This window comes from Podarcis muralis, chromosome 4 (assembly GCF_964188315.1).
Source record: "Podarcis muralis chromosome 4, rPodMur119.hap1.1, whole genome shotgun sequence".
Lineage (NCBI taxonomy): Eukaryota > Metazoa > Chordata > Lepidosauria > Squamata > Lacertidae > Podarcis > Podarcis muralis.
This window is the reverse complement of record NC_135658.1, coordinates 74,279,651-74,305,889: the sequence shown is the minus strand read 5'-3', so window position 1 is coordinate 74,305,889 and position 26,239 is coordinate 74,279,651. Positions and strand designations below refer to the sequence as shown.

Sequence of the window (26,239 nt, the reverse complement as noted above, 5' to 3'; positions counted from 1 at the left end):
AGTCACCAGTCTAGCTGCCGTATTCTGGGGTATCAACTTTCTGAGGGTTTGTTCACACTCTGCTTGTTCCATGCTTAGAAAGCACAGGTCCAACCACTTTCCTGCTTCTCTCTTTCTAGGCATGGGACTCCCACTACTTTCCCTGGGAAATCCCTCTCCTTACCCCTGAATCAAAGCAAATGTTAAACCACAGAAAACCCACACAGAATCACAGCATTGCACAGTTGGAAAGGGACCGTGAGGGTCACCAAGTCCAACCCCTTGCAATTTAGTAATCTTTTGCCCCAGTGTGACTTGGCCGAAACAACAACAACAACAAAAGGTATCTCAAGCAATATGCGTATAGTTACCTGAAACACTATAATCATGGTCAAAAATAAATAAACTGCAGCTTTAATTGGAGGCAAATAGTTTCCTCTGGGATCCGGGACAACAAAGACAGGCTTCTTTTTGTCACCATATTGCCAGACCCAGATTCCATGACCTGTAGGACAGGTGGGAGAGAAAGAAATAGAAAATTAAATATAAGAGCAACAAAGTCGGCGGGGTTTGCAGAGGACACCCCCCCTCCCAAGCTAAACCCTATAAATTAATAAACTCCTGCAGCCAATCAGAAGCCACGTCGGATGTTTGGTTTCCAAAGAATGTTCGCAAACTGGAACACTCACTTCCAGATTTGTGAAGTTCAGGAGCCAAAACGTTCGACCGGCAAGGCGTTCGAGTTCCGAGGTACGGAAGTCCCTCTTTATTTATTTATTTGTAAAATTTATTTATTTATAAAATTATAAGGTATATTTTACAATAAAGAAATCTCTGCTCCCAAAGCATCTAATTTTAGTTGAGCAGAGCTGGGTCTCAAACATGAAGTTAGTTATGCCGGCTGTGTTTGTTCCAATACATGAATAAACAGAATTATTTATCTGTATTTATTTCCATTGTTATTCATCCCGGCCTTTTTTTTTTTTTTTTTTTACACCTTATAGCTAAAAATGGTGGGGACTTACCAACGGCTGAAAACAAGCACATCACAATAAGAATGAGGACACACCAAAGGACATCGACATTCATTTGTCTTTCCAGCTTGCTTCGCTTGTAACGCGGCCCGCTGTTATTGAGAAAGGCTTTCGTCTCGTGCCCTGGCGAAAGGAAGTTGCAAGCCATGATGGTGTATACACAATCATTTCGGGGGTGATCAAAAGGAACGAAGTGTAAAAGCACAAGGTAAAGGTAGCAGCCGCCTCTTACCGGCATAGATGACTATTCCTGAGACTTCTTCTGTATTTCTAATCGTACATCCCCGCAACAAAAGGTTTTCTTTACTCAGCGCAACCTTTTTGCCACTTCTATGCACACTGCAAAAGCACAAGAGATATCAGCTTATGTATACATTTCATAACTGCGGCAGAGGACTTGTTTCATTCCTTACCAACCTATAGAAGGCAGGAAAACCAACCTTAGCATCTTTATAATCAATTTACAAACAATAATCGGGGATTTCCCATTCCATCTCTTGCCTTAGGATACTGTTATCCTTCAACGGAATTTCACAAGGCTTTCACATGGAAGTCCCCCCCCCCCTTCAGTAAAATTTAAAGTTTGAAAATGAAGAGAAGTTACTGCTTTTTAACAACTTTCACCATAATTCCTAGGGAAGAGTTTGCAATACAACTATATTTCTCTAGGAAGTCATTTATATATTGCCTTTTGGCCCTTTAGAAAGCTCCCAATGTTTACAACCTTAAAACAGACAACTCAAATAAGTAAAATGAACTATAAAAAGAGCAATTAAAAGAAACCCATAAAACCAACCCACAAGCAGTTGGAAATTAAAGTAAATAAAACGTGGAAGAGATGCACCTTAACCATCTACTTCAAGAGCAGTAATGAAGAGGCTTATTAATATTATTATTATTAAGGTTTCTTACCAGCCCTTCACCATAAAGTCCTTGGGCAGGTTGGAGCAATGTAAAAATACAATATTAAATTCAGTTAAAACAATTTACAATCAGAATAAGAGAGTGGGGCCAGCAAAGGACAAAAGCTATACAATGAAGCTGCCAAATGCATCTGAGTGGGGAGGAAATTCCACAGCTTAGAGGCCACTGTAGAGAATGCCCTGACCTGGGCCACCACGTCTCAAATTTCTGAGGGACGAGCTCCCAAAGGGTATTCTTTGACAATTTCAACACCCAAGACAGTACATGGGGAAAGAAAGGATCTCTCAGATATTTGAGAGGCAGTCCCATGGTCAGGTGCCTCAACTGAGAAGGCCCTGCATGAAAAAAGGGTCATTTTCCCTCACAAAAAGCAACAACCCCTTAACGACGATCTCCAACTCAATAAAGTATTCCCATTTTACAGGCAAGGGGGACTGAGGCAAAGGAACAATTATCCTGATCCGGAGATAAAAATGGAGGGGCATTAAATGCACGGAGCTAGAAACAAAATTCTCCCATTAGATTCTGCTTTTTGGCTCTGACAGAGTAAATTGTCCATTGGGGGTGGGAAAAGAAGACATTTGGAATCAGGTCTTCCTATACCTTTCTCAAACAAGGTGATAATCAGTTGAATACACTTTTGCTGTTGTTGTTTAGTCGTGTCCGACTCTTCGTGACCCCATGGACCAGAGCACACCAGGCCCTCCTGTCTCCCGCTGCCTCCCGCAGTTTGGTCAAACTCATGTTAGTAGCTTCGAGAACACTGTCCAACCATCTTGTCCTCTGTCACCCCCTTCTCCTTGTGCCCTCCGTCTTTCCCAACATCAGGGTCTTTTCCAGGGAGTCTTCTCTTCTCATGAGGTGGCCAAAGTATTGGAGCCTCAGCTTCAGGATCTGTCCTTCCAGTGAGCACTCAGGGCTGATTTCCTTAAGAATGGATGTGTTTGATCTTCTTGCAGTCCATGGGACTCTCAAGAGTCTCCTCCAGCACCATAATTCAAAAGCATCAATTCTTTGGCGATCAGCCTTCTTTATGGTCCAGCTCTCACTTCCATACATCACTACTGGGAAAACTATAGCTTTAACTATACGGACCTTTGTCGGCAAGGTGATGTCTCTGCTTTTTAAGTTGCTGTCTAGGTTTGTCATTGCTTTTCTCCCAAGAAGCAGGCGTCTTTTAATTTCGTGACTGCTGTCACCATCTGCAGTGATTATGGAGCCCAAGAAAGTAGAGTCTCTCACTACCTCCATTTCTTCCCCTTCTATTTGTCAGGAGGTGATGGGACCAGTGGCCATGATCTTAATTTTTTTGATGTTGAGCTTCAGACCATATTTTGCACTCTCCTCTTTCACCCTCATTAAGCACTTAGTGTGCAGCAATTTCAACAACTAGTACTGCGTGAGGGCCATGCCTAGGACTAAAAGGCACATTGGTAACTCTTACTGGAATGGAGCAAGTGATTTGAGTGTGTTGTTGAGAGGCTAACATACACCCCAGTGTAGCACTCTTCTCACTGAATCACAAGGAGTTGGGATGTGAAATAATACAGAAATGGACTGCAGTGCATCTTATTATTATTAATCATTGCCTAGATCATGAAGCATTTATATAGCCCTTCAGGGTGCTCAAAGTCCTAGGCTGCACAATCTCACTGTAATCCTTTCTGTAGACGTATAGGGTAAGTCAGCTATTGTGCGCTTTAATGCTTTCTGCCTGGCAATACCTTCCCGATCACCATCTCTACTAGGCAAAATGATAAAAGGCACTCTGACACTAGGGAGACTAACTCAATACATCACAGAATGGGGTTTCGTGAGTCGACTTGTGTCGAATGTAGCAGTTCATAAACCTGCCGGTTGCAAAGAACCCAAAGCCCTGTGGTTGTATTTATGGTTTTTCTTTATTTATGTAACATTCTAACTATCTGCGGAGCTTTACAGAAATAACAACAGCTAAAAGGATAGGTTCCTGTCTCCAAGTAGCTCGCAACGGAAATTGCCAAGAGTGAAACAGAAAACAGAGTGGGAGGAGACACTCGTGTGGACCGACACGGACTTACCCTTCCTAGCTCCATAGCACGGCATCTGCCGTGCTCTACGTGGGGCTACCTTTGAAGGTGACTAGGAAACAACAACCAATCCAGAATGCGGCTGCCAGACTGGTGACTGGGAGCGGCTGCCATAACACTGTTCTTAAAGGATCTACATTGACTCCCAGTACGTTTCTGAGCACAATTCAAAGCGTTGGTGCTGACCTTTAAAGCCCTAAATGGTTTTGGCCCTGTATACCTGAAGGAGTGTTTCCACCCCCATCATTCAGCCCGGACACTAAGGTCCAGTGCCGAGGGCCTTGTGGTGGTTCCCTCACTGCGACAAGTGAGGTTACATGGAACCAGGCAGAGGGTCTTCTCGGTAGTGGCGCCCGCCCTGTGGAACGCCCTCCCATCAGATGTCAAGGAAATAAACAACTATCTGACTTTTAGAAGACATGTGAAGGCAGCCCTGTTTAGGGAAGTTTTTAATGTTTGCTATCTTACTGAGCCGTCTTCCCCTGAGGGTTCCCGGGGTGTGTGTGTCCTGAGCTGGTGCCTCCCACCATTCCTCTACACGCAGTCAGTCTACGAAAGACTCCACTGTCTGACTCAGTATAAGGCAGCTTCCTATGTTCCTAATAGTCTGCTATGGGTATTTGATATGGCATAGTGATTACAGGGCACAAGAAAAGCCTTGAGGTCATGGCAGGCATAGGAACCGCCTATGACTCAAAATGATGTTTATGGAAGTCTAAAGATATCATTTCCTAAAATCTCACCGTGGCTAACGGAACAGAAGAGGTAGGCTGCTGGTTGTGACCCCTTTGTCCCGAATGCTTGACTGGCACTGTTTGCAGTTTGCCCCTATGCCTCTGCTTCTGAGTGCAGAGATGGCAGATATCACAGTACAACACTGATGACACCTGCTATTTGCCAGGTAAGTTACACAGGCGAAAAGGAAAAAAGCATTAAAATGGGGGAACTGATCACAATCACTTTCAAACCATTCATTTGACTTTGCAATTGCCAGTTCCATTTATTATTATTATTATTATTATTATTATTATTATTATTATTATTATTATTATTATTTTAAATGGAAAGGAACCTTACTGAGCAGTAGAGAAATTATCCCTAAGAAAGGAAACATTTCTCCCATAATGAATTGATACCCTCTCTCAAGGAGGATACAATTCTGGGCTTGGGCTCTGGAAATGAGTGATTTAATTATTGAAAAGATACGGAAGGTGAGTTTGTGATGGATGCCTTGATCATGTGGTGACAGGCCCACCAGGTTCAAAAGAAATACAGGTAGGTTGTTAAATAGCAGGTCGTGATGGAGGAGTGAGTGGTTATGACACAGGCCAGAATTTGACGACATTGGGAAACGTAGCTGGGACACACTGGTAAAAAAATTCTAGGTTGTTATTAAAATCCAAGCTCTTAAAGCCATCTGCATGCAAGAGACGATGGAGTTTCTAGGAAGAAGGATTTGCTGGGCAATGGAAACATTTTGGAACAACACAAACATGTACTAGACAGACAATGTCACTTGAATGCAGTAGAACCAGATTGCTAGGGTTTAATATCACAAATGCTGCAAACAGGAACATTCTGTTCTGTATGACTAAGGGTGAGGGTATCAGTTCACACATCACAGTAAACCATAGCAAATGGTATCCCATGAATACATCTTTCTGGGCTGTTGTCTCCTCCCACTACTAAGGTAAGGTAAAGGACCCCTGGACGGTTAAGTCCAGTCAAAGGCGACTATGAGGTTGCGGTGCTCATCTGGCTTTCAGGCCGAGGGAGCGGGCATGTGTCCAGAGACAGCTTTCTGGGTCATGTGGCCAGCATGACTTAACCGCTTCTGGCACAACGGGACACCGTGACGGAAACCAGAGCACACGGAAACGCCGTTTACCTTCCCGCCACAGCGGTACCTATTTATCTACTTGCACTGGTGTGCTTTTGAACTGCTAGGTTGGTAGGAGCTGGGACAGAGCAACAGGAGTGCACTCCGTCATGGGGATTCAAACCGCCGACCATCCGACTCGACTGGCAACCCCAGAGGCTCAGTGGTTTAGGCCACAGTCCCACCCGTGTCCCTTTCCCACTAGTGTATGGAGGGAACAAACCATGACCTGGTAAGCCAAGAACAAACCTTGGTTTCAGACTGTGGTTTGAGGGAAACAAATCAGGGTCCCTTGTTCATATATGCTGCTAATTCAGGGATCATGCTTTCTTTTTTCCCCAGGATGACTAGAGGGGAACAAAGTGGCCTTGATAAACTTCTGTGACCATATAATGAAGTTTGTATTCTATTGGTAAACTGTTAACTGTGGTTCACTGTGACATATGAACAAGGCCAGAAACAAATGACAGCAGTTTTTTTAAAAAAACTAAGTCACAGGGATGAAAATGCACACAAACAGAAAATGTGGAGAGGAAACAGACATACAGTGGATGTTATCAGAAAGATAGAGGAAGAGCAGAAATCTGTGGGATACAGTTATTTTAGAATATCGAGCTGAGCAAAGAAGAGACAACCCTTGATTTAATCCTGAATGGACCAAGACTTTGTGTGGGACATTCTATGGGCATGGGATATACGTTTCCTGTCTTACTCTGTATTTCAATTATTCTTTTACTTATTTATTGTAAGCTGCCCAGAGAATTTTATAACGCCATAAGTAAGTAAATAAAATGTTAAGTACTGATGGGAAAGTGACCAAATGCCACGGAATTCAATATGTTTTGCAAGCAGAAAGTTGCCCAGAGAGTCGAGGAGAATAAATTCCAAGAACGGAAACTTTTTATCAAAAATTACTCCCCACAAGATCGTGCTTGAACTGACTCACAACATATCAAACATATTCTGAAAGAATGGCCATCACTTAGTGTTAGAGCAACTGCTTCCCACACAAAAAGTCACTGGTTCAATCCCCAGTAACTCCTGGGAAAGATAAACCAACCCATTTAAATAAATACAAATAAACTCCACTATCCACTCCAACAGCTCAAAACCAAGCAAGAAGCTGTCTCCTGTGGCAACTCTGGGAGCAGAGAGGATGCTAGACATGAGAGACCCTTGATTTTATCCAGCATGGCTGCTCTAATGTTAAGAATATAACAGAGGTCTGATTTTTTGACACAGGATTGAAATAGTCTATGGAAAGATGGATGCTAAGCCTCACCCAAGAATTTAAACAGCTTTTCTCCATTCTCTCTGCTGATGTCAGATAATCAGATGAACAGGAGTTGCAATCCCCTCTTAACAGGTTTTCCATGTACATTTGTATTTTTTTTAAAAAAAAATCTTCCCAAAATGGTTTTGGCATTGCTTCATAATTTAGCACCCTCACTGTAGCTCTTGTTTAATTCATCCAGCGGCCTCAGGTTCCGTTTCCACCAACTACTGAAACACTTTCAAGTTTTAAGCCTTCCCCAAATGCGACTCGTATCCTTTTGTGCTTTTTCCTGAGCCACTGATGGGTGCGAAGATGTAGCAAAAAACCAAAGTCACGCCATCAGTCACATGTTCACTACCCCCGTCAAATTCATTCCCATCACAACCCTCTCCTCCCATAAACGATTCATAAGACTTGCGAACTTCACTATGCAAAGGTTTGACAGCGCAAGCCCATACATGTCTACTCGGAAGTTAAGTCCTATTAAGTTCGACGGGCCTTACTCCCAGGTAAGCATTCAGAAGATTGCAGTCTAAACCTGCAGGGCAATTCTTAACCGTAGATGAAATTGAAAGGATATACTCACATGAAGCCTCGAAACCTGCTTAAGTCGTTATTCGGCTCCTCGCATTCAATTAGGCTAGTAAACTTCAACGGGTCAAATTCAGAGTCCTGGAGCAAAGGAAATAGCAGAAGCAAGCCGTTAGCAAAAAGCTCCACATGCACAATTTGTTTTAGGGGCGGTGCCATCTTCCCGCCCACTGGACCACACAAACCTTTGGTTTGATCCAGCATAGCCGCTCTTCATTATGATCCTCTGATATGTATACCACTTTCCCATATTAAAAGGTAAAGGGACCCCTGACCGTTAGGTCCAGTTGTGGACAACTCTTGGGTTGCAGTGCTCATCTCGCTTTATTGGTCGAGGGAGCCAGTGTACAGCTTCCAGGTCATGTGGCCAGCATGACTAAGCCACTTCTGGTGAACCAGAGCAGCGCATGGAAACGCCGTTTACCGTCCTGCTATAAAGCGGTACCTATTTATCTACTTGCACTTTGACGTGCTTTCAAACTGCTAGGTTGGCAGGAGCAGGGACCGAGCAACGGGAGCTCACCCCGTCGCGGGGCTTTGGACCTTCTGACTGGTAAGTCCTAGGCTCTGTGGTTTAATCCACAGCATCACCCGCGTCCCTTTTCTTTCCCATATTACCCATCACAATAAAGGCAAGCAACTTATCAATAAAATATCATATTGATTCTATAAACAAACTGTTTGGGATTAACCAGTAAAGATGGATGGGGGGGGGGGCCTGTGGCTTTTTCTGATGTTGTCAGGACTCCAGCTCCCATCAACCACCAGCCATCATGGCCGATGGTCAAGGATGATGAGAGCTGTAGTCCAGCAACATCCGGTGGGGAGAGGGGAGAAAGATTGGTACACCTGCTGTAAAAGAAATTGATCTGTAAAGCACCACTTTTTACAGAGAAGAAGGTACACAATTTCACCATTTACTTGCTTCTGTTCTTATAAGCGGTAATATGGCCACTTTTTTTTTTTTAAAGGATTCGCCATGGAAAGAGACAGGAAGGAGACGTTCCAGTTGTAGTTCCCCTTTGCCAGCTTCGACTGAGTAAGCAAGGAAGTAAAACCTGTGTGGCTACTTTGCACATTATACAGTAGAAGCACTAACGCGTACCCACAAGTACCCAATCCTGCTCACTCCCTGCTGTAAAGCCACATTCAAAATAAAAACAACCACCACCATTATTTCTGGTTTCTGAAAAATGTCCAGGCAGGCTGAAAACGTTTAAGATTATCGCTGACAGGTTTCAAGTTCAAGCAAAAAGACAAAGTGCAATCTGGGAGAATATAAATCAATACGTTGTCAATTATGGGAATGTTAATACAAGCTTTCTGAAAATATAATCAGGGTTTCTTAATTGCTTCATGCTAGCTCAGATAAATTAATCCTGTACAGTAAATTAGGCACATACAGTAGGATGCTTCTTACCTAATTAACATTTAAAATTCTCCTTGATTCCCTAACTAATTAGGCTCAAGCTGGCATTGGCACCGTCTGCATATCCCGAACACTTACCCGTTATTATAAGGTTTTATCATTGGACTTTCACGGCAGAGCAAATACCTCTTTTGTTTAAACATGGAGATTTAAATACTCCATTCTTTCGGCAGCAATCATGCTAATTAAGAGCCTTTCTGCACGATCAGGTTTCTTTCTGCGCGCTGGTGGGGTGGGCAGGCGGAAGGTTTGCCCACAGAAAATGTTCAGTTGTTTTCAACTTTGTTCCACACAGTTCTGATGGTTACTCTGAAGGTTGCACTTTTATTGAGAGAAAATTCCAAGAGGGCCAAAGCATAACATTTGGTTGTGGGGAAACGTGCTATTTCCCATAGATAGGGCATTATTTGGTCTTGCAAAACAGCTGTCTTCTGACTCAGATTCCTTTGTATATTTGTTCATTCATGGTTCAATTCTGTTGTCTTCTGGTATTAATCAGTAATTTTTGTGTGTGTGTAAGTTTCTCATAGTTTTACATGTGATGAAGCACGATGAATATCACATGTTTTGTCTGCATAATTCTATGTATAAATAACAACACTGGTATTGTACATGGTACAAAACATATATTATTATGGTTGTATTACATTATCATCAATTTATTCATCACTTTCTAAGCAAGCACCTCAAAGTTATTTACACATAGTTTTATGCACTTCCAAGACTGAATGTGTATGTTTTTACATGCATAAACAGCCAAGAACTACACTGCTACATTTGGAGAACTGTGAAGGCCACTGAACTACAAAAATCAAGTTTGCAAACTTAAAGTGCAGATCTGGTTAATTTGGTATCCCTTGTAATTGCTGTGTGGGTGCAGTTACGCAAGTACCATGGGTGTCTATTTGATAGTATTTCTCGCATCAATACCAATGGAGGGGAGGGATACAGTTTCTTCCTGAATTCCTGCATCATTTTCTGCATCTTACAAGTTACGGTTGGTTCATGTGCCTGATTGAGTCCAACGTTTTCTGAATGACTTGAAAAAGAGCAAGCTGTTGTCTTTTGAACTGCGCCTAGGTGTAATTTGCACGATGTCTTTGCGCTTTTTGGCTAACAGTCTGAGCTCCTCAGAATCATAGAATTGTAGAGTTGGAAGGGAACTTCGAGGGTCTTCTAGTCCAACCCCCACAGGAATCCTAACTAAAGTATTCATGACAGATGGTCATCTAGCTTCTGGTTAATAGCCTCCTATGAAGGAGAGTCCACCACATCCCAAGGGAGTCTGTACCACTGTTGAACAGTTCTTATGGCCAGAAGGTTCTTCCTGGCGTTAAGCTGGAATCTCCTTTCTTGTAATCTTGTAACTTGAATCGACTGGTTTGTGTCCTACCCTTTGGAGCCGCAGGAAACAAGCTTACTTGGAGGAAGGGTGGAAATAAAAGTGATAGGTATGTGTAGAGATATGCATCTGTATGTGTGTGTGCATGGCTATATAGATGTATAATTAGGTAAAGGTAAAGGGACCCCTGACCATTAGGTCCAGTCGTGGCCGACTCTGGGGTTGCGGCGCTGATCTCGCTTTATTGGCCGAGGGAGCCGACGTACAGCTTCCGGGTCATGTGGCCAGCATGACTAAGCCACTTCTGGTGAACCAGAGCAGCGCACGGAAACGCCGTTTACCTTCCCACCGGAGCGGTACCTATTTATCTACTTGCATTTTGACGTGCTTTTGAACTGCTAGGTTGGCAGGAGCAGGGACTGAACAACGGGAGCTCACCCTGTTGCAGGGATTCGAACTGCCGACCTTCTGATCGGCAAGTCCTAGGCTCTGTGGTTTAACCTACAGCGCCACCAGTGACCCTTATGTATAATTAGGTGCTTATAATTCTTCCCCAAATTATTTGGAAACATTCCTACCAGCAACCCCCCCTTTTTTGCATGCAGTTAACGCAAGAACGAAGGGGACGCGGGTGGCGCTGTGGGTAAAAGCCTCAGCACCTAGGGCTTGCCAATCGAAAGGTCGGCGGTTCGAATCCCCGCAGCGGGGTGCGCTCCCGTTGCTTGGTCCCAGCGCCTGCCAACCTAGCAGTTCGAAAGCACCCCCGGGTGCAAGTAGATAAATAGGGACCGCTTTCTAGCGGGAAGGTAAACAGCGTTTCCGTGTGCGGCTCTGGCTCGCCAGAGCAGCGATGTCACGCTGGCCACGTGACCCGGAAGTGTCTCCGGACAGCGCTGGCCCCTGGCCTCTTGAGTGAGATGGGCGCACAACCCTAGAGTCTGGCAAGACTGGCCCGTACGGGCAGGGGTACCTTTACCTTTAACGCAAGAACATTGATACAGCAAGGCTCCTGTTTGCTGCAGTATGATGACAAACAAAGCAGAGCATCACTCTGGTCAGTGTGAACTTGCATTTGTGCTTGCAAAGCAGCAAGCACTGGCTAATGTACTTGCTCACTCATTGATGAATAAGAACCCCCCTGTCAAAACAGTGTCAGCATTCTGTATCCGAATGGTAGGCAAAGAGCACTTTGATTTCTCAAAGAAAGGTGGAAATCCAATTTCAGTCGTTTGGGAGGGAGCTCCCTTCTCCCTTTCCTGGACTCCCTCTGTAATTGGATTCTCTCACCCTCAGATGGCCTCGTGGATGCATTTTAACGTAATTTATAACAGATCGCAACCACGTAATCAACAGAACTGAAGGCTTTTCGTTCCCAGATGAGCTGATGTATGACAATTACGCGGCAAAGAGAGAGAGAACATTTTACAATGCCGATAAGTGAGCCCAATGTAATTGCTTTCCTTGGGCCTTGACAGTTTTCTTTTGCAAGGAAGACTTCGTCTCTAGATAGCACACTGATATAAATATATATGTATATAAGAGAGTTGCCCTTTGTTGGCATGTGTTCCTGGGAGAAAGGATGCGCACAATTGGCATCGAACATAATATATCTATCCGGCGCCGGGATCAGTCTCTTGTTTGCTGAGTTCAGCAACCGCAATGAGCCTTCTGTTTGATTAGACTGGCCTTCGGAAGGAGGACTCTCTGCTCTCTCAGGGGTTTCCTCTTGAACATTTGTCAAAAGTATTAAGACATTACTCGCTCCCCCCCCCCTTTACAAAAAGTGCTGAACGAAAAGCTGAGATGAGATAAAGCAGTTGCTGCTAACTCAGGCACTTCCTCGCCCTCCGCGGTAATAGAGATTAAAAAAACCTTCGCCCTCCCCTACAACTAAGATGAAACAGGTACAAAGCTCACTTTTTCTCTTTTCACTAAGCAAATAGGATTATGTATAAATGTTAACTCAGTGCGACTGGGAATTCCTTTAAAGAGAGAGAGAGAGAGAGAGGGAATAATCCTCTGCCACACCTGTGAAAATAAATTCTCTAATGCTCCGTTCCAGATGTCCTGTGCATTCAGCATTCATTCTGATCGCTTGGTTGCACCAATGTCATCTTCCCAGTACATTTTCCCAACACTTTCTTATCGCCAAAAAATAAATAAATTCTGATCTTAAGAGGGAGTGGTTTTGGTGCACAAGACCTTCAAGTCAAGTTTGAACGTGAAACCTAAATTTGGTGGTGTGTGATTGAATCCCACCTTATAGGCGGAGAGGGGCACCCCCCAATTTTACAAGGAGGGGGTCGGGCTCTCTCAATATTGTGCAGCCTGTGGTGGGCTCCACTGGGCCTACCTGCAGCTATGACAGACCCCACCAGGCCTTCCTAAGGCTGCGACAGGCCCTGGCAGGCCTTCCCATGGCCCTGGCTGACCTACCTGTGACCATAGTGGGCTCTGTTGGGACTCCTCCCATCACATGACATCACACACGTGTTACGTGCATGACATCACACACACTGGGCCTTCCTAAAGTTGGGTGGAACCCGGCCCGTTTGCCACCCTAAAATGGGGACAGTCTAGAAGTGCCTACAGCAGTTTGCAGAGCTGTGCTGCCAACCAGCAAGACAGACATATTTTCGCTCCAAGTAACAATGCATTGAATTTAGATTTCCGGGAGATACTTTGGAATCTCAATGGAAAGATTCCTATGGTGATAGTTACGCAGTGTGGCCAAATAGTGAGAGCTGCTATGATCTAGGTCAGGCATCCCCAAACTAGGCTCTCCAGATGTTTTGGGACTACAATTCCCATCATCCCTGACCACTGGTCCTGTTAGCTAGGGATGATGGGAGTTGTAGTCCAAAAACAGCTGGAAGCCCGAGTTTGGGGATGCCTGATCTAGGTGGCAATGTGGGTTTAGTAGGAAGAATGTCAGACTTGAACTATGATGGGGAACCGAGTTTGGATTCCTCCAAGCCATAAATTATTTTAATCTTGGTTTGGGGAAGTCACACACATTGCCATCTATAAAATGGGACTATTTAACAAATTACTTCACAAGTTTATTCCAGGGATGAGCGAGAGCTGCTGTAAAGTGTCGGACACATTCCAAATCGCTATAGGAAACACAGCTAGTCTGGGGAGAAGGAAGGAGGTTCAGATGTTTCTGACAAAATCTTGAGTGAAAAGAACATTTCACATTCTTTGCTAATTTGCTTTTGAGCTTTTGGCCTCTCTATGTAACCATGAAATGATGCTCTTGAATCTACTAGCTCATTAGTTTTCATACAGTCATAACAAGGAATGGAGCATAAATTTGATTCCGTACGTATTTAAATCTCTCAAATGTGCACATTCCAAAACATGAAAACCGAAACACAGCTATCCTTCAAAATTTGCACATATCCAAATGCTGCAATTCTCCAATCAATGTTTACAAAAATGCTTATAAATGCAATAAAGAAAATGGAATAAAAACACATAAAAATGAAGATGCCAGTGAATAATCTACAAACATGCATTATATTACGGGAAACTGCTTGTAAAAATTGTACATTCATTCATTTTATGTGTATGCTGCTTTTCCACACATAGACAAATGCTCAAAGCAGCTTACCACAAAGAAAACAAGGCATTTCAAAACCAAACAGTGCGAAAAGAATTTCCTAATAACACAGCAAAAGAAAACAGCGAATATAATAACATACAAAAAGCAACATTTCAGATCTATAAATATAACAAGATTATGTAAACAACATCCAACAAAGTAGCAAGGAAACTTTTCCTAGAAAAGCCCCTCCCATTCCATTAGTTGCAACTGCATATGAAAATGTGTTTGTTAGGAAAAATTCTCACTATAATGCTTACAAATTTTCATGCCGATTTCTTTTAAAAATCCAAATACTGCTGCAAAATGTGGAGAGCTGATTTTAAAACGGGGAAAATTGAGATACTATGAGAACTGAAATCGACAGATCCTTCCATCCCTAGTCACAACCAGGATTTGCAAAGTTGCCACACACACAGAATTGCATGAAGTTCATCAATCAGCTCTTCAGCATTAGCATCAAAGTGGGATGGAGTGGACAGATTTTACATATGACCACCACTAACTTCAAATCCTCATTTACCCCCTTGACAGTGTAAGCACCTTGTGCCTTCATTCTTAACAGGCGAGATGAAATAGACCAAGACTCTGTCTCTGCATAATCTTATACATGGAACCCCCTTCTGGGGGCTCCTGACCGCTACAAGTCTCCACCCAATGTACTACAACTTCTTGTTGGTTAAATTGTTTATGTATGCTACCACCACAGCCAGAACATAGCTGTCAACTTACAGATTTGAAAATAAGGGACCAGCAGCCAAAATAAGGGACCTGCAGCCTCACCTGTTCCAGGCACTCCAGTCTTCCTGTCCTCCTGCAGTCTGGTCAAACTCATGCTGGTAGCTTCGAGAACACTGTCCAACCAACTTTGTAACCAGAGGTTCAACTGAATAGAATCTGAATCACATGCACCACAGGGCTTATGCAGCCTCAACTTAAGATGGCTCCCCGGCCTGGCTTTGCACTGCAAAGTTTGCAGCAGCACGTGCAACAAAATGGCGTCAAGCATTCAACCCCCCCCCCCAGCTTGCATTAACTAGCCACACACACACAGCCTCCCCCCCTCCCACGAGATCTCCTTTCCTTTTCCCCCTCCATGTGCCCTCACTCCAGACAGAGCTTTTCGCCGGCAAGGGTGAGTGGGCCGTCGATGATGTATCCATCCGATTCCGATCTGAGCACTCAGCACAGGTATGTTCAACTTCTGAGCCCCTCTGAGCCAAAGGCAGAAAGCCCAGCCAGCAGCCAAACGAAGCCTCAAGGAAAACCACCGTCACCTCTCTGCTGGGAAGCGCTGAGCAAAGGCGAGTCCCCAGGGAACGCAGCCGATTTGATCAGCACAAGGCATGCAAGCTCCACCCCCCAGTCATTCTTAGACTTATTGGGTGAGCAACACAGCCAAGCAACACAATTGGAGCCTCCCTCCTCCCTGGCCGGTAGGGAGGGAGGGAGAGGAGCTGCTTTCTTTGAAATTTAAGGGACATTTAAGGGACATCCATCAATAAGGGACAGCAGCGGGACATGGCGCTGGAATAAAGGACTGTCCCTTCAAATAAGGGACACTTGACAGCTATGAGCCAGAATTCTGTATACACATAAATGGGGAAAAAGAAGTTCCAACAAAAGAGGAATGGACTTTGAAATTATTGGACTACGAAATTATTGGACTATTGACGGCGAAAACAAGAGACCAAAAAAGAAGAAATGTTTGTGGAAGAGTGGAGACCCTTTTCGGATTATCTGAGAAAAGATTAGTTGAATGAAATCGCAAGCAGAACTTGAAAAATAAGCAAAGGAATGAGAAGGGTAAAGGAACGTAATGTAGGATATATGTCATGGGTAGGCAAACTAAGGCCCAGGGGCCGGATGCGGTCCAATCACCTTCTAAATCCGGCCTGCGGACGGTCCAGGAATCAGTGTGTTTTTACATGAGTAGAATGTGTCCTTTTATTTAAAATGCATCTCTGGGTTATTTGTGGGGCATAGGAATTCGTTCAGCCCCCCCCAAAAAATATAGTCCGGCCCCCCACAAGGTCTGAGGGACAGTGGACTGGCCCCCTGCTGAAAAAGTTTGCTGACCCCTATGTCATTGGAAAAAAAGACTGCATTTATGGCAGTAGGTGAACAATTTGAACAGAAACATGGAAGTAAGGCTGGGAAGTCAAAATGTTAAGGGAATATTGTACTGAAATGGAAAGGAATTTGTAAAATTGTTTGAAAATCAATAAAAAAACATATGGGGGGGGGGAGGAGGAAAGAAAACCACTTGGCTTTGCCTTGCTTGCCAGTAACACTCCACCCCAATTTGTACTACAGTACAGTAGTACCTTGGTTTTTGAACAGCTTAGTTCTTGAACGTTTTGGCTCCCGAACGCTGGAAACTTGGAGTGTTTCAGTTTGCGGACTCTTTTTAAGCTGAACGTCCAACAGGGCTTCTGTGGCTTCCGATTGACTGCAGGAGCTTCCTGCAGTCAACCGGAAGCCGCGCTTTGGTTTCTGAACGTTTTGGAAGTCGAATGGACTTCCAGAACGGATTCCCAAGGTACGACAGTATTTACAGCAGGCTGCCAAATCCTTAGGGCAGCAAGTCATACAGAAAGTTGTGCATAAGTCCTGCATTCTCTTTTCTGCAGCAAGTGCCCTATAGATGCTGGGTTGCAACTCTCATTTGCCCTCTGCTCTTGGCCATGCAAGCTGGAGGGGAGGGCACCCTGTTGGCCACCCCTGCGCTAAACATTATCCAGCTCCTCTTGTATTCAAGTCTCAGCAAAGGTTTCCAGCTCTCTCTGCCTAAGCCCGCGAAAGATGGACCCATGTGTTTTCAGTATTACAGGGCAGCTGGCCTGGCCGCCACACCCTCAGTAATTGCTTATGGAATGTTTTATGCGAGCTGGAAATATTTTGTCAGCCACGCCAGGAAGAGCGGCAGGGCTGATCTATTCCCTGCTTGCTCCAGTCAGGTTTCATAAGAATGATTTATAGTGTTTTGAAAACTTTAACCTATACCGGTGGAAAATATTTACATCCCTAGTTCTCTGCAGTATATAAAAATAAAGATATCACAATATTTTCTTAAATACACATACGCACACCCAACTGATTGTGGCAATGCTGCGCAGCTGAAACCCCACTGACTTCACTGGGATTTAAAGAGCTGACAGTGTTCAAGAACGCGTGGCCTCTCTCTGAAGGCTGTTGGAGGGCCTGCCGGTGACCCACAGCAGAGTTTTTCAAGCTAGTGGCAAGCTCTAAGTGTATATTTGGACAAATTTGATTTAGGAGAGGCTTCTGTGGGGAAAATATGTTTGAATTTGTGCCAGTTCTGTCTCTCCACAGCTGGCTAATGGGAGCAAAATGTGTACAGTGGTACCTCGGGTTACATACGCTTCAGGTTACTGACGCTTCAGGTTACAGACTCCACTACCCCAGAAATAGTGCTTCAGGTTAAGAACTTTGCTTCAGGATGAGAACAGAAATCGTGCTCCGGTGGCGCGGCGGCAGGCCCCATTAGCTAAAGTGGTGCTTCAGGTTAAGAACAGTTCCAGGTTAAGAACGGACCTCCGGAACAACCCGAGGTACCACTGTACATTGTTCTAGCTCCTTCAGACCACTGCTCCCTTGGTTCTATAAACCCATCCCCAGAGACCCCTACCCTACCCTACCCTACCCTGTAAAAAACATTATTTGGAACAGCAGTTTGCATGACCCGCAATATCAGATATTAGCAGAACAGAATTGAGAACAGTAGCAATTAAGTGCTTATTCACTTAAACTAAAACGGTTTGTTAATTCATCCAGCTTGATCCAGTGATACAAAATTGAGGGGGGGTTGCATGCCACCAGACCCCTCTGCCTGCGGGGTCCCTAGGTGCCACTGCCAGGTGTGCAATCATGCTCAGGTTTGGCTCCACACAAGCCGCATCACCTTCATTTCTACACGGACATCTAAATTGTGGACATCCAGCTGCCTAACCGACGGGGTGAGCTCCCGTTGCTCGGTCCCTGCTCCTGCCAACCTAGCAGTTCGAAAGCACGTCAAAGTGCAAGTAGATAAATAGGTACCGCTCCGGCGGGAAGGTAAACGGCGTTTCCGTGCACTGCTCTGGTTCGCCAGAAGCGGCTTAGTCAAGCTGTACGCCAGCTCCCTTGGCCAATATAGCGAGATGAGCGCTGCAACCCTAGAGTCGGCCACAACTGGACCTAATGGTCAGGGGTCCCTTTACCTTTAGCTGCCTAACAGCATCAACTTCAGAATAAGGTTGCATAGAAGCCTAGGCAGTTGCTTGTGCTTGGGATCTTCCTTGCAGACAACCACCATGACCCACGGGCACTCGAAGATGGGGCTAGGAGCACAGCCCTGCTCTCTAGTATATCCCCTTCATTGTGAGTAATATGTGAAGGGTCTCGAACAAAGCAACATTCTGATCTCACCGAAGCCCCTCCACTCAGGCAAAAGTCACATTGAACACTATTGTATTTGGGTTCTGCTCATATAACTCCTTCACAGTCTACCTGGTCTAAATTAGTGTCTTTGAACTTGTTCTACTCTATAAATATCCCGTCTGCATTCTTCAAATTTCTGCTATTCATTAGAATTCGTTCTCATGTTCCCTGAACATTCAACTGTTCATTTCACTTATTTCCACAGCCTAACGTCAGTGCTTAAGACTTTCCCTTCGCAGGGAGAACACCCCTGGGCTGTAACTGTCTGAGTCAGACCTGAGTCGGTCTCTGAAGATGAACTAGTCAGTGCACTTCCTGAAAAGGAATAATTTCCACACATATAATATTGAGCAGATTATAATAAAACCAATTGTTTAATTAAGGAATGCTCGTCTCTTAAAGATCATGGCTCTAGCAGCCTAGTAATGAGCTTCTTCTAAGAACATACTCCTGTTAATAAATTTCTAAAATCAAAGTGGTTTGGTGAAATGGCTAGGGCAGACACAGGAAACCTGTGGTCTTCCAGATGTTGTTGGACTCTTAACACATCTGGAGGGCCACAGGTCTTTCACAACTGGGTTAGAGTGATGAACTAGGAAGCCTGCATTTTGATCGCCATCCACTAGGTCAGTGTTTCCCAAACTTAGGTCTCCAGCTGTGTTGAAACTACAATTTCCATCACTCTCCTGACCATTGGTCCTGCTAGCTAGGGACTATGGGAGTTGTAGTCCAAAACAGCTGGAAACCCAAGTTTAGGGAACACTGCACCATAGGCGCTAACTCCTAGGGGCCGAGGGGTCTTTGGGACCCACCATTAAAATATTTGAGGGGGCAACCCCCCACCAAGTTGGTGGGCATTGCCATTCAAATGATGTGCATGCATTGCGTCATGTGATCAATTATGCAAGGCGGGGCTTACGTACCCTCCCCCATTATTTTATTCAAGTTGGCACCCCTGTACTGCACTTAGCAGTCACTATCTCTTAGCCTAACCTACCTCACAGGGTTGTTGTGAGATTAAAATGAGGATGGAGAGAAACACCTACATTATCGCAAGCTTCTTGAAGGAAAAATGGGGTACGAATGGGGTAATTAAATAAGTAAAATAGAGAAACAAGATTTAGTAACATTAGTTATTCATCTCTGTCTCTTTACCTCCCTCATTTCTCTAATATTATATATACACACACATATACCGGTATATATATGCCTGTGTTTATTTGAATGAAAACTGGCTGCAGGTGCAGTGGTGCAGTTCAGTGCTTCCACAGAACAAGGTTCTTAAAGAGCATCTCTCTTGCCTGTGTCTCTTCAGCGAACCCCTTTGGATCCAAGCACAAGAATTCCCAATGCTTTCTCTCTCAGTTTTGGAACCCTCTAGTAATAGTCTGCAAATGGCTATACTTGCAGGCCACTTCACAGTTTGAGGTCCCCTGTCCCCCCATCTCGACATATGCTACATTGTTAGGAAAGCTGATTTCCCCACAACAGTGCTTTCAAACAAATGCTCCCCGCCCCCCATATTAATATTTTGCTGGAAGCTGCCCAGAGTGGCTAGGGAAACCCAGCCAGATGGGAGGGGAATGAATAATAATAATAATAATAATAATAATAATTGCCTAAAGTTGGGTGTAGGTGATGCAGGTTCAGTATATGCCAACTGTATGTGCAAATGGGCCCTAAATCCTGGGGCTACAGTGGCACCTCGGGTTAAGTACTTAATTCGTTCCGGAGGTCCGTTCTTAACCTGAAACTGTTCTTAACCTGAGGCACCACTTTAGCTAATGGGGCCTCCCGCTGCTGCCGCGCCGCCGGAGCACGATTTCTGTTCTCATCCTGAAGCAAAGTTCTTAACCTGAAGCACTATTTCTGGGTTAGCAGAGTACCTGAAGCGTATGTAACCCGAGGTACCACTGTATTTTATTAGGGTTTTTTTTTTTTTTCTTGTGGGTGTCTCCTCATATTCTTAATCTTTTTTTTTTTTCTTCAAAAAAGTTTTAAAACAAAGCTGATTTTGTTCATGCTAAATTAAACCATTTCTAAATATTTCCTTACATAACTAACTTGAAATAAAGGCTACTTGTTAACTATGGTTCTTTTTGTTTTGTTTTGTTAGAACTTCGCCCCCCGGTATTCTTGGCGAGGTAAGGAAAGAGAGCTGTAAACTCAGCTCCCCAGCAACAGCACTTCAAAAATTGACTGGACTCCAAAAAATCAGATCCTTAAAACTGCAATTATGCACATAATATCTCTCCCCTCCCCCAATTACCTTGAGTGGTCTCTTATTTGCAAACCTACCAGGCAGGCGAAGTTGTACACAATATTTATATATTCAAATGGAATTTTCTGAGAGGTTGGAGAACTGGCAGTACAGTTTATGAAATTAAAACTGTGCCTGGCATCAGTGACTACTTTCATTGGTTGAGTATCAACAAGGGACATGTCATTACAGGCAGCAAACTTCGCTAGAAAAAAAAGATTAGATCTGTTACTGACGGAGAAACTATATTTATTAGCATCCCAGCAGCGCACTGTAACAATCGCATCCGCAGGATTCCACAAATGAATCGATAAAATCAAGGCAGGCCAGAAACAAGCATGGATTCGCATTACTGAAGGAAAACTGTTTTTCCAAACGCCACTGTAGTTTTCCTCTCTGTGAGGAACTATTACGGCTTCTCTGTACTCACCAGCCCTTGCAGAAAAATGAGGAATTTCTCATTAAAACACAACATTTGCTTCACAACAAACAAAGCCATCCGACCTGACTGGTTTTTAAACTGGGTTGATTATTGGCCCATCATCTTGATTTGGTTTTTGTGAATGATGATTATGATTGGCTGTATGCTGGGTTTCACAGTGTGACCAGACTGTGGCTTACCGTTCAGCAGGGTACACAACAAAAGCATTCACACACAAGCAGGGTTATGATCGGTGCTTTTTTCCTAGAAAAACAGGTGCCAGTACTCACCATGAAGTTGTTACAGTCAGTGCCACATTTTTAACAACAGAAAGAGTTACCAGTACTATGTACCCTTGATTACCCTCTGAAAAAAAGCACTGGTTATGATGTTTTTAATCTGATGGGTCGGATCCAGACATCATCTTCTGTTGACAGGCCCCTTCCGTTCGCAGAAGGGTTAGGATCCAGGGGAGGGATCCCACTGTGGAAGGGGGAATGTGACTTTTGCCCATTTCCCCCTCCTGCTGCAGACCACAATTCTAAAAGGTAAAGGACGCCTGGATGCCCAGTCAAACTTGACTATGGGGTGTGGCGCTCATCTCACTTCAGGCCAAGGGATCTGGCGATTGTCCACAGAAAGCTTTCCGGGTCGTGACTAAACCGCTTCTGGCGCAATGGGACACCGTGATGGAAACCAGCGCGCACAGAAACACTGTTTATCTTCCCGCCGCAGTGGTACCTATTTATCTACTTGCACTGGCGTGCTTTCGAACTGCTAGGTTGGCAGGAGCTTGGACAGAGCAATGGGCGCTCACCCCATAATGGGGATTCGAACCACCAACCTTCTGATTGGCAAGCCCAAGAGGCTCAGTGGTTTGGACCACAGCGTCACCCACAGTTCTACCTCCAACACCTCATAATACTCAAAAGTGTGGGGAGATGCTCCTACTGGTGGGACTGAAGTCTGGATCCAACCCATAAAGCACATTTTGAATGTTCAAAACACTGAACTTGAATAATCTCAGTAATCCTAACAACAGCCCTTTAACTCAAGTCAGCATTACAGTTTTTTTATATTACAAACAGGAGACGTAAGGAGAAAGGGCTGCTTGCCTAAGTTTGTGCCTCCAAAGAGATTTGAACCAAAGCCTTAGCTTTTAGGTTTCCCTGCCTATTCTATCTTCATTTTAATTTTTCTATTTCTGCATGCATTTATATTGGTTATAAAGGGACCCCTGACCATTAGGTCCAGTCGTGGCCGACTCTAGGGTTGTAGCGCTCATCTCGCTTTACTGGCCAAGGGAGCCGGCGTACAGCTTCTGGGTCATGTGGCTAGCATGACTAAGCTGCTTCTGGCGAACCAGAGCAGCGCACGGAAACGCCGTTTATTTATCTACTTGCACTCTGACGTGCTTTCGAACTGCTAGGTTGGCAGGAGCAGGGACCGAGCAACGGGAGCATATTGGTTATACTTACTACTTTTATTGTACTTTGTGTTTATATCTATATATACCCAAACCCAAGGATTTCTTGGATCATGGATTCCACCTTGTAGCACAACCCTAATGATATTTACTCGTAAGTAGTTTCCACTGATTCCAGTGGGACCCATTTCCAAGTAAGTATACTTAGGAGTGTAGCTTTCAGTTCCTACGCTATGCCAGCTCCTGGAGATAAGAATGCGAACTTGTAAAGATGAAGAAGAAGACGACAGCAACATACTCTGCAAAAAAATAAATAATCCCTACACAAGCACCTAATGAAACCCCTGATGCATCACAGCAGCTTTTGCCAGTCTGGTGCCTTCCAGATGTTTTGGACTACAATTCCCATCAGCCCCAGCCAGCACAGCCAATCGTCAGGGGTGATGGGAGTTGTAGTCCAGCAGCACCTGTGCTCCAGTATAATGGCAAAGGCTGCATTACAGGTGACTGTCTTTACAACTGCACCCTTTCCTTCTGTAATAAAAAACAGGCGCTGCACGGTGTTTAGCTATGTTTTACTCAAAGAAGGTCTGTTAATATTTTTATTATGTGTTTTAACACCCTTCATCATCTCCGGGTGGTTCACAGAATAAAACACAGTATAGAAACAAGTGAATAATTAACACAAAACAGGAAAACAATGACAACACACCCACATCCCACAGACACATTTAAAAGGCTGCGGAATATTAATCAGCCAAAGGCCTGACCCAGACATGTTCATTAATGTCAGTGGGTCTTTTGAGTAAAACTTTGTTGAATACCGCTCATTCTACCCAATACTCAGCTTTTCTTTACATGTTATGACACTGGCAATTTTCAGGAAGGCTTCACACTCTCTGCTGGATCTCTCTCTCTCTCTCTTTTTTAAAATGCATTTATTCATTGCGTTTAGACTATGTAAGCTTGCGGAACGATAAATATCTATTTAGAAGATAGACCATAATCTCAGGCTGCCAGTAAAGGTGCTGCTGATTAGGTGATGTACTTCTTCAGATTTTGGGCTTAGTAAATCCTTAAGCTCCACACACTTGTGTGTGTATGCGCCTGTGTGAAATTGGTTTGGTGTATGAGAAATCCTCAGCCAGAGGGAGGCCAATTCTGAAAAAGACAAAACTAGCAATAAGGGTGATGTTGACACTCGGTAGAACGACAGTGTTGAGGCAGCCCAACTACTTACTGCCAGTATAGACCCTTGTTGTTTAGTCGTGTCCGACTCTTCGTGACCCCATGGACCAGAGCACGCCAGGCACTCCTGTCTTCCACTGCCTCCTGTAGTTTGGTCAAACTCATGCTGGTAGCTTCGAGAACACTATCCAACCATCTTGTCCTCTGTCATCCCCTTCTCCTTGTGCCCTCCATCTTTCCCAACATCAGGGTCTTTTCCAGGGAGTCTTCTCTTCTCATGAGGTGACCAAAATATTGGAGTCTCAGCTTCAGGATCTGTCCTTCCAGTGAGCACTCAGGGCTGATTTCCTTAAGAATGGAGAGGCTTGATCTTCTTGCAGTTCATGGGACTCTCAAGAGTCTCCTCCAGCACCATAATTCAAAAGCATCAATTCTTCGGCGATCAGTCTTCTTTATGGTCCAGCTCTCACTTCCATATATCACTACTGGGAAAACCATAGCTTTAACTATACGGACCTTTGTTGGCAAGGTGATGTCTCTACTTTTTAAGATGCTATCTAGGTTTGTCATTGCTTTTCTCCCAAGAAGCAGGCGTCTTTTAATTTCGTGGCTGCTGTCACCATCTGCAGTGATCATGGAGCCCAAGAAAGGAAAATCTCTCACTGCCTCCATTTCTTCCCCTTCTATTATATGAAATAGAGCTGGGCAATGTATCGATGCCTCATCCAAAACCGGTTTCAAGTCCACATCACAATAACAGTTTCAGAATATATGACCTGGAAATATGTAATGAACAGCGTTCACAACTCCAGGGGTCAGTGAGATTGCTGTCTGCTGCCTTCCAAGTGGCAGGAAGGTGAGGAGAGAGAGATGCTCCTTCTGGCTGGCTGCGTTCTTACGAATCAATCCAATTGCATCTATGTAATTCTGGATACAACTGAAAGTTTTAATATTTATAACTGCTTGGCCAAATACGTAAATATATATTGCATTCCCTGCTCAGACCTGTAAGCTCCAGTGACTCTCGGAAGTGCTTATTAACCTGATTGAAGGGTCATCTCTCTCTTGAAAACATTAGAGACAAGGGCTAACAGTTTAATAGTTCTCTAAGCACTTGAGCTGTTGCCCTTCGAGTGTAATGCATGCAGCAGCCCTGTGACAAACTCTCTGATATCTTAAATGGGGGGTTCTTCTAAAAACCACGCTGCCCCTTGACTTGTGATAGGCCATGTGACCAAACATGACCGCTATAGGACACAGCATAATAGATTCTTTTGTTTCCTCGTGAAACAACATTCCTGGGTCTGTGATCTTCGCCAAAGCAAGTTGCGGCCACGTAAGCAGCGTAACGGCCCTTTCCCGATATTCAGCTGCTGATCTAATGTGCTCCCGTGGAAACCTTCTGACCTCTTGTTAAGAAAAAGAGGAGACTGAGAGGAGATATGATAGCCATCTTCAACGGGCTGTCATGTGGAAGAAGGAATAAGCTTGTTTTCTCCTGCTCTGGAGCACTGTTAAAAACTGAGATATGGAAGCTAGGAGCTAAAGGACACCTTTATCCTAGGTTATGGGCGCAACAACAGAATGCCTAGGCACTTTTTTTTTTTTAATAACAAGAATTCAAAGCTGAAAATGAATGAACTGCATCTAAAACATTATGTTCATTTTTCACATGGTCTAGTCCTTCTCCTCCCCACCCTCCTAATAGTCTTAAGAGCTTCTCTTCTCCAGTCTTCAGAGAGTAGCTAGAAGTGGGGAGGCAGAAAAATCTCCTCCTTCCACTCTGCAGTTTTAATCCGAAATCTTAGGCGCTGTACTGCGCCCAGAGCTCAGAGACTGCTCACGCTGATGAAATTCCCTGTCGCAAAATGCGCCTGGAACAATGGGAGTTTCGAACGCTGCTCTGGAGGGTAAGACTCGGACTAATGGCTTCAAGATACAAGAAAGGAAATTCCGACTAAACATACAGAAAAATGTTCTGACAATAAAAGCCGATCAACAGTGGAACAGGCTGCCACGAGAGGTGGTGGACAACTCCTTCCTTGGAGGTTTTCAAGCAAAGGTTGGATGGCCATCTGTCATGGATGCTTTAGCTGAGATTCCTGCATTGCAGGGGGTTGGGCTAGATGACGCCCTGCAATGCACTTTACAATTCTTTGAATCTGCAATTCTGTTTTCTTGAGCTGTAGTCCTGATCTGCAAAAAAGAGAGCTGAACACGGCCACAGATATGCAGTGTCTGCATGCCTCCACGTAGCTCGATGGTGGGATTTCATAATCCAGCTTCCAGGAGACCCCAGAGCCCCACAATCCGTACAAAGTGAATATTTTATCAACCAAAACAAACAGGAACCCTGGAGGCTTTGTCACAA

At 44.3% G+C, this 26,239-nt stretch overlaps 1 protein-coding gene across 1 annotated transcript in view; it reads right to left on the bottom strand.

Moving 5' to 3' along the window:
* The window catches only part of LOC114596357 (phospholipid-transporting ATPase VA-like), an 81,807-nt gene continuing 55,568 nt past the window's right edge, over positions 1-26,239 (bottom strand). Inside the window, exons 4-7 of the mRNA XM_077927570.1 lie at positions 7,748-7,833; positions 1,246-1,352; positions 1,005-1,136; positions 1-484 (exon numbers count right to left, since the gene is read on the bottom strand). Of these exons, the coding sequence (XP_077783696.1) occupies positions 183-484; positions 1,005-1,136; positions 1,246-1,352; positions 7,748-7,833 (627 nt within the window). The 3' untranslated portion in view covers positions 1-182. The remainder of the gene's footprint in view (positions 485-1,004; positions 1,137-1,245; positions 1,353-7,747; positions 7,834-26,239) is intronic.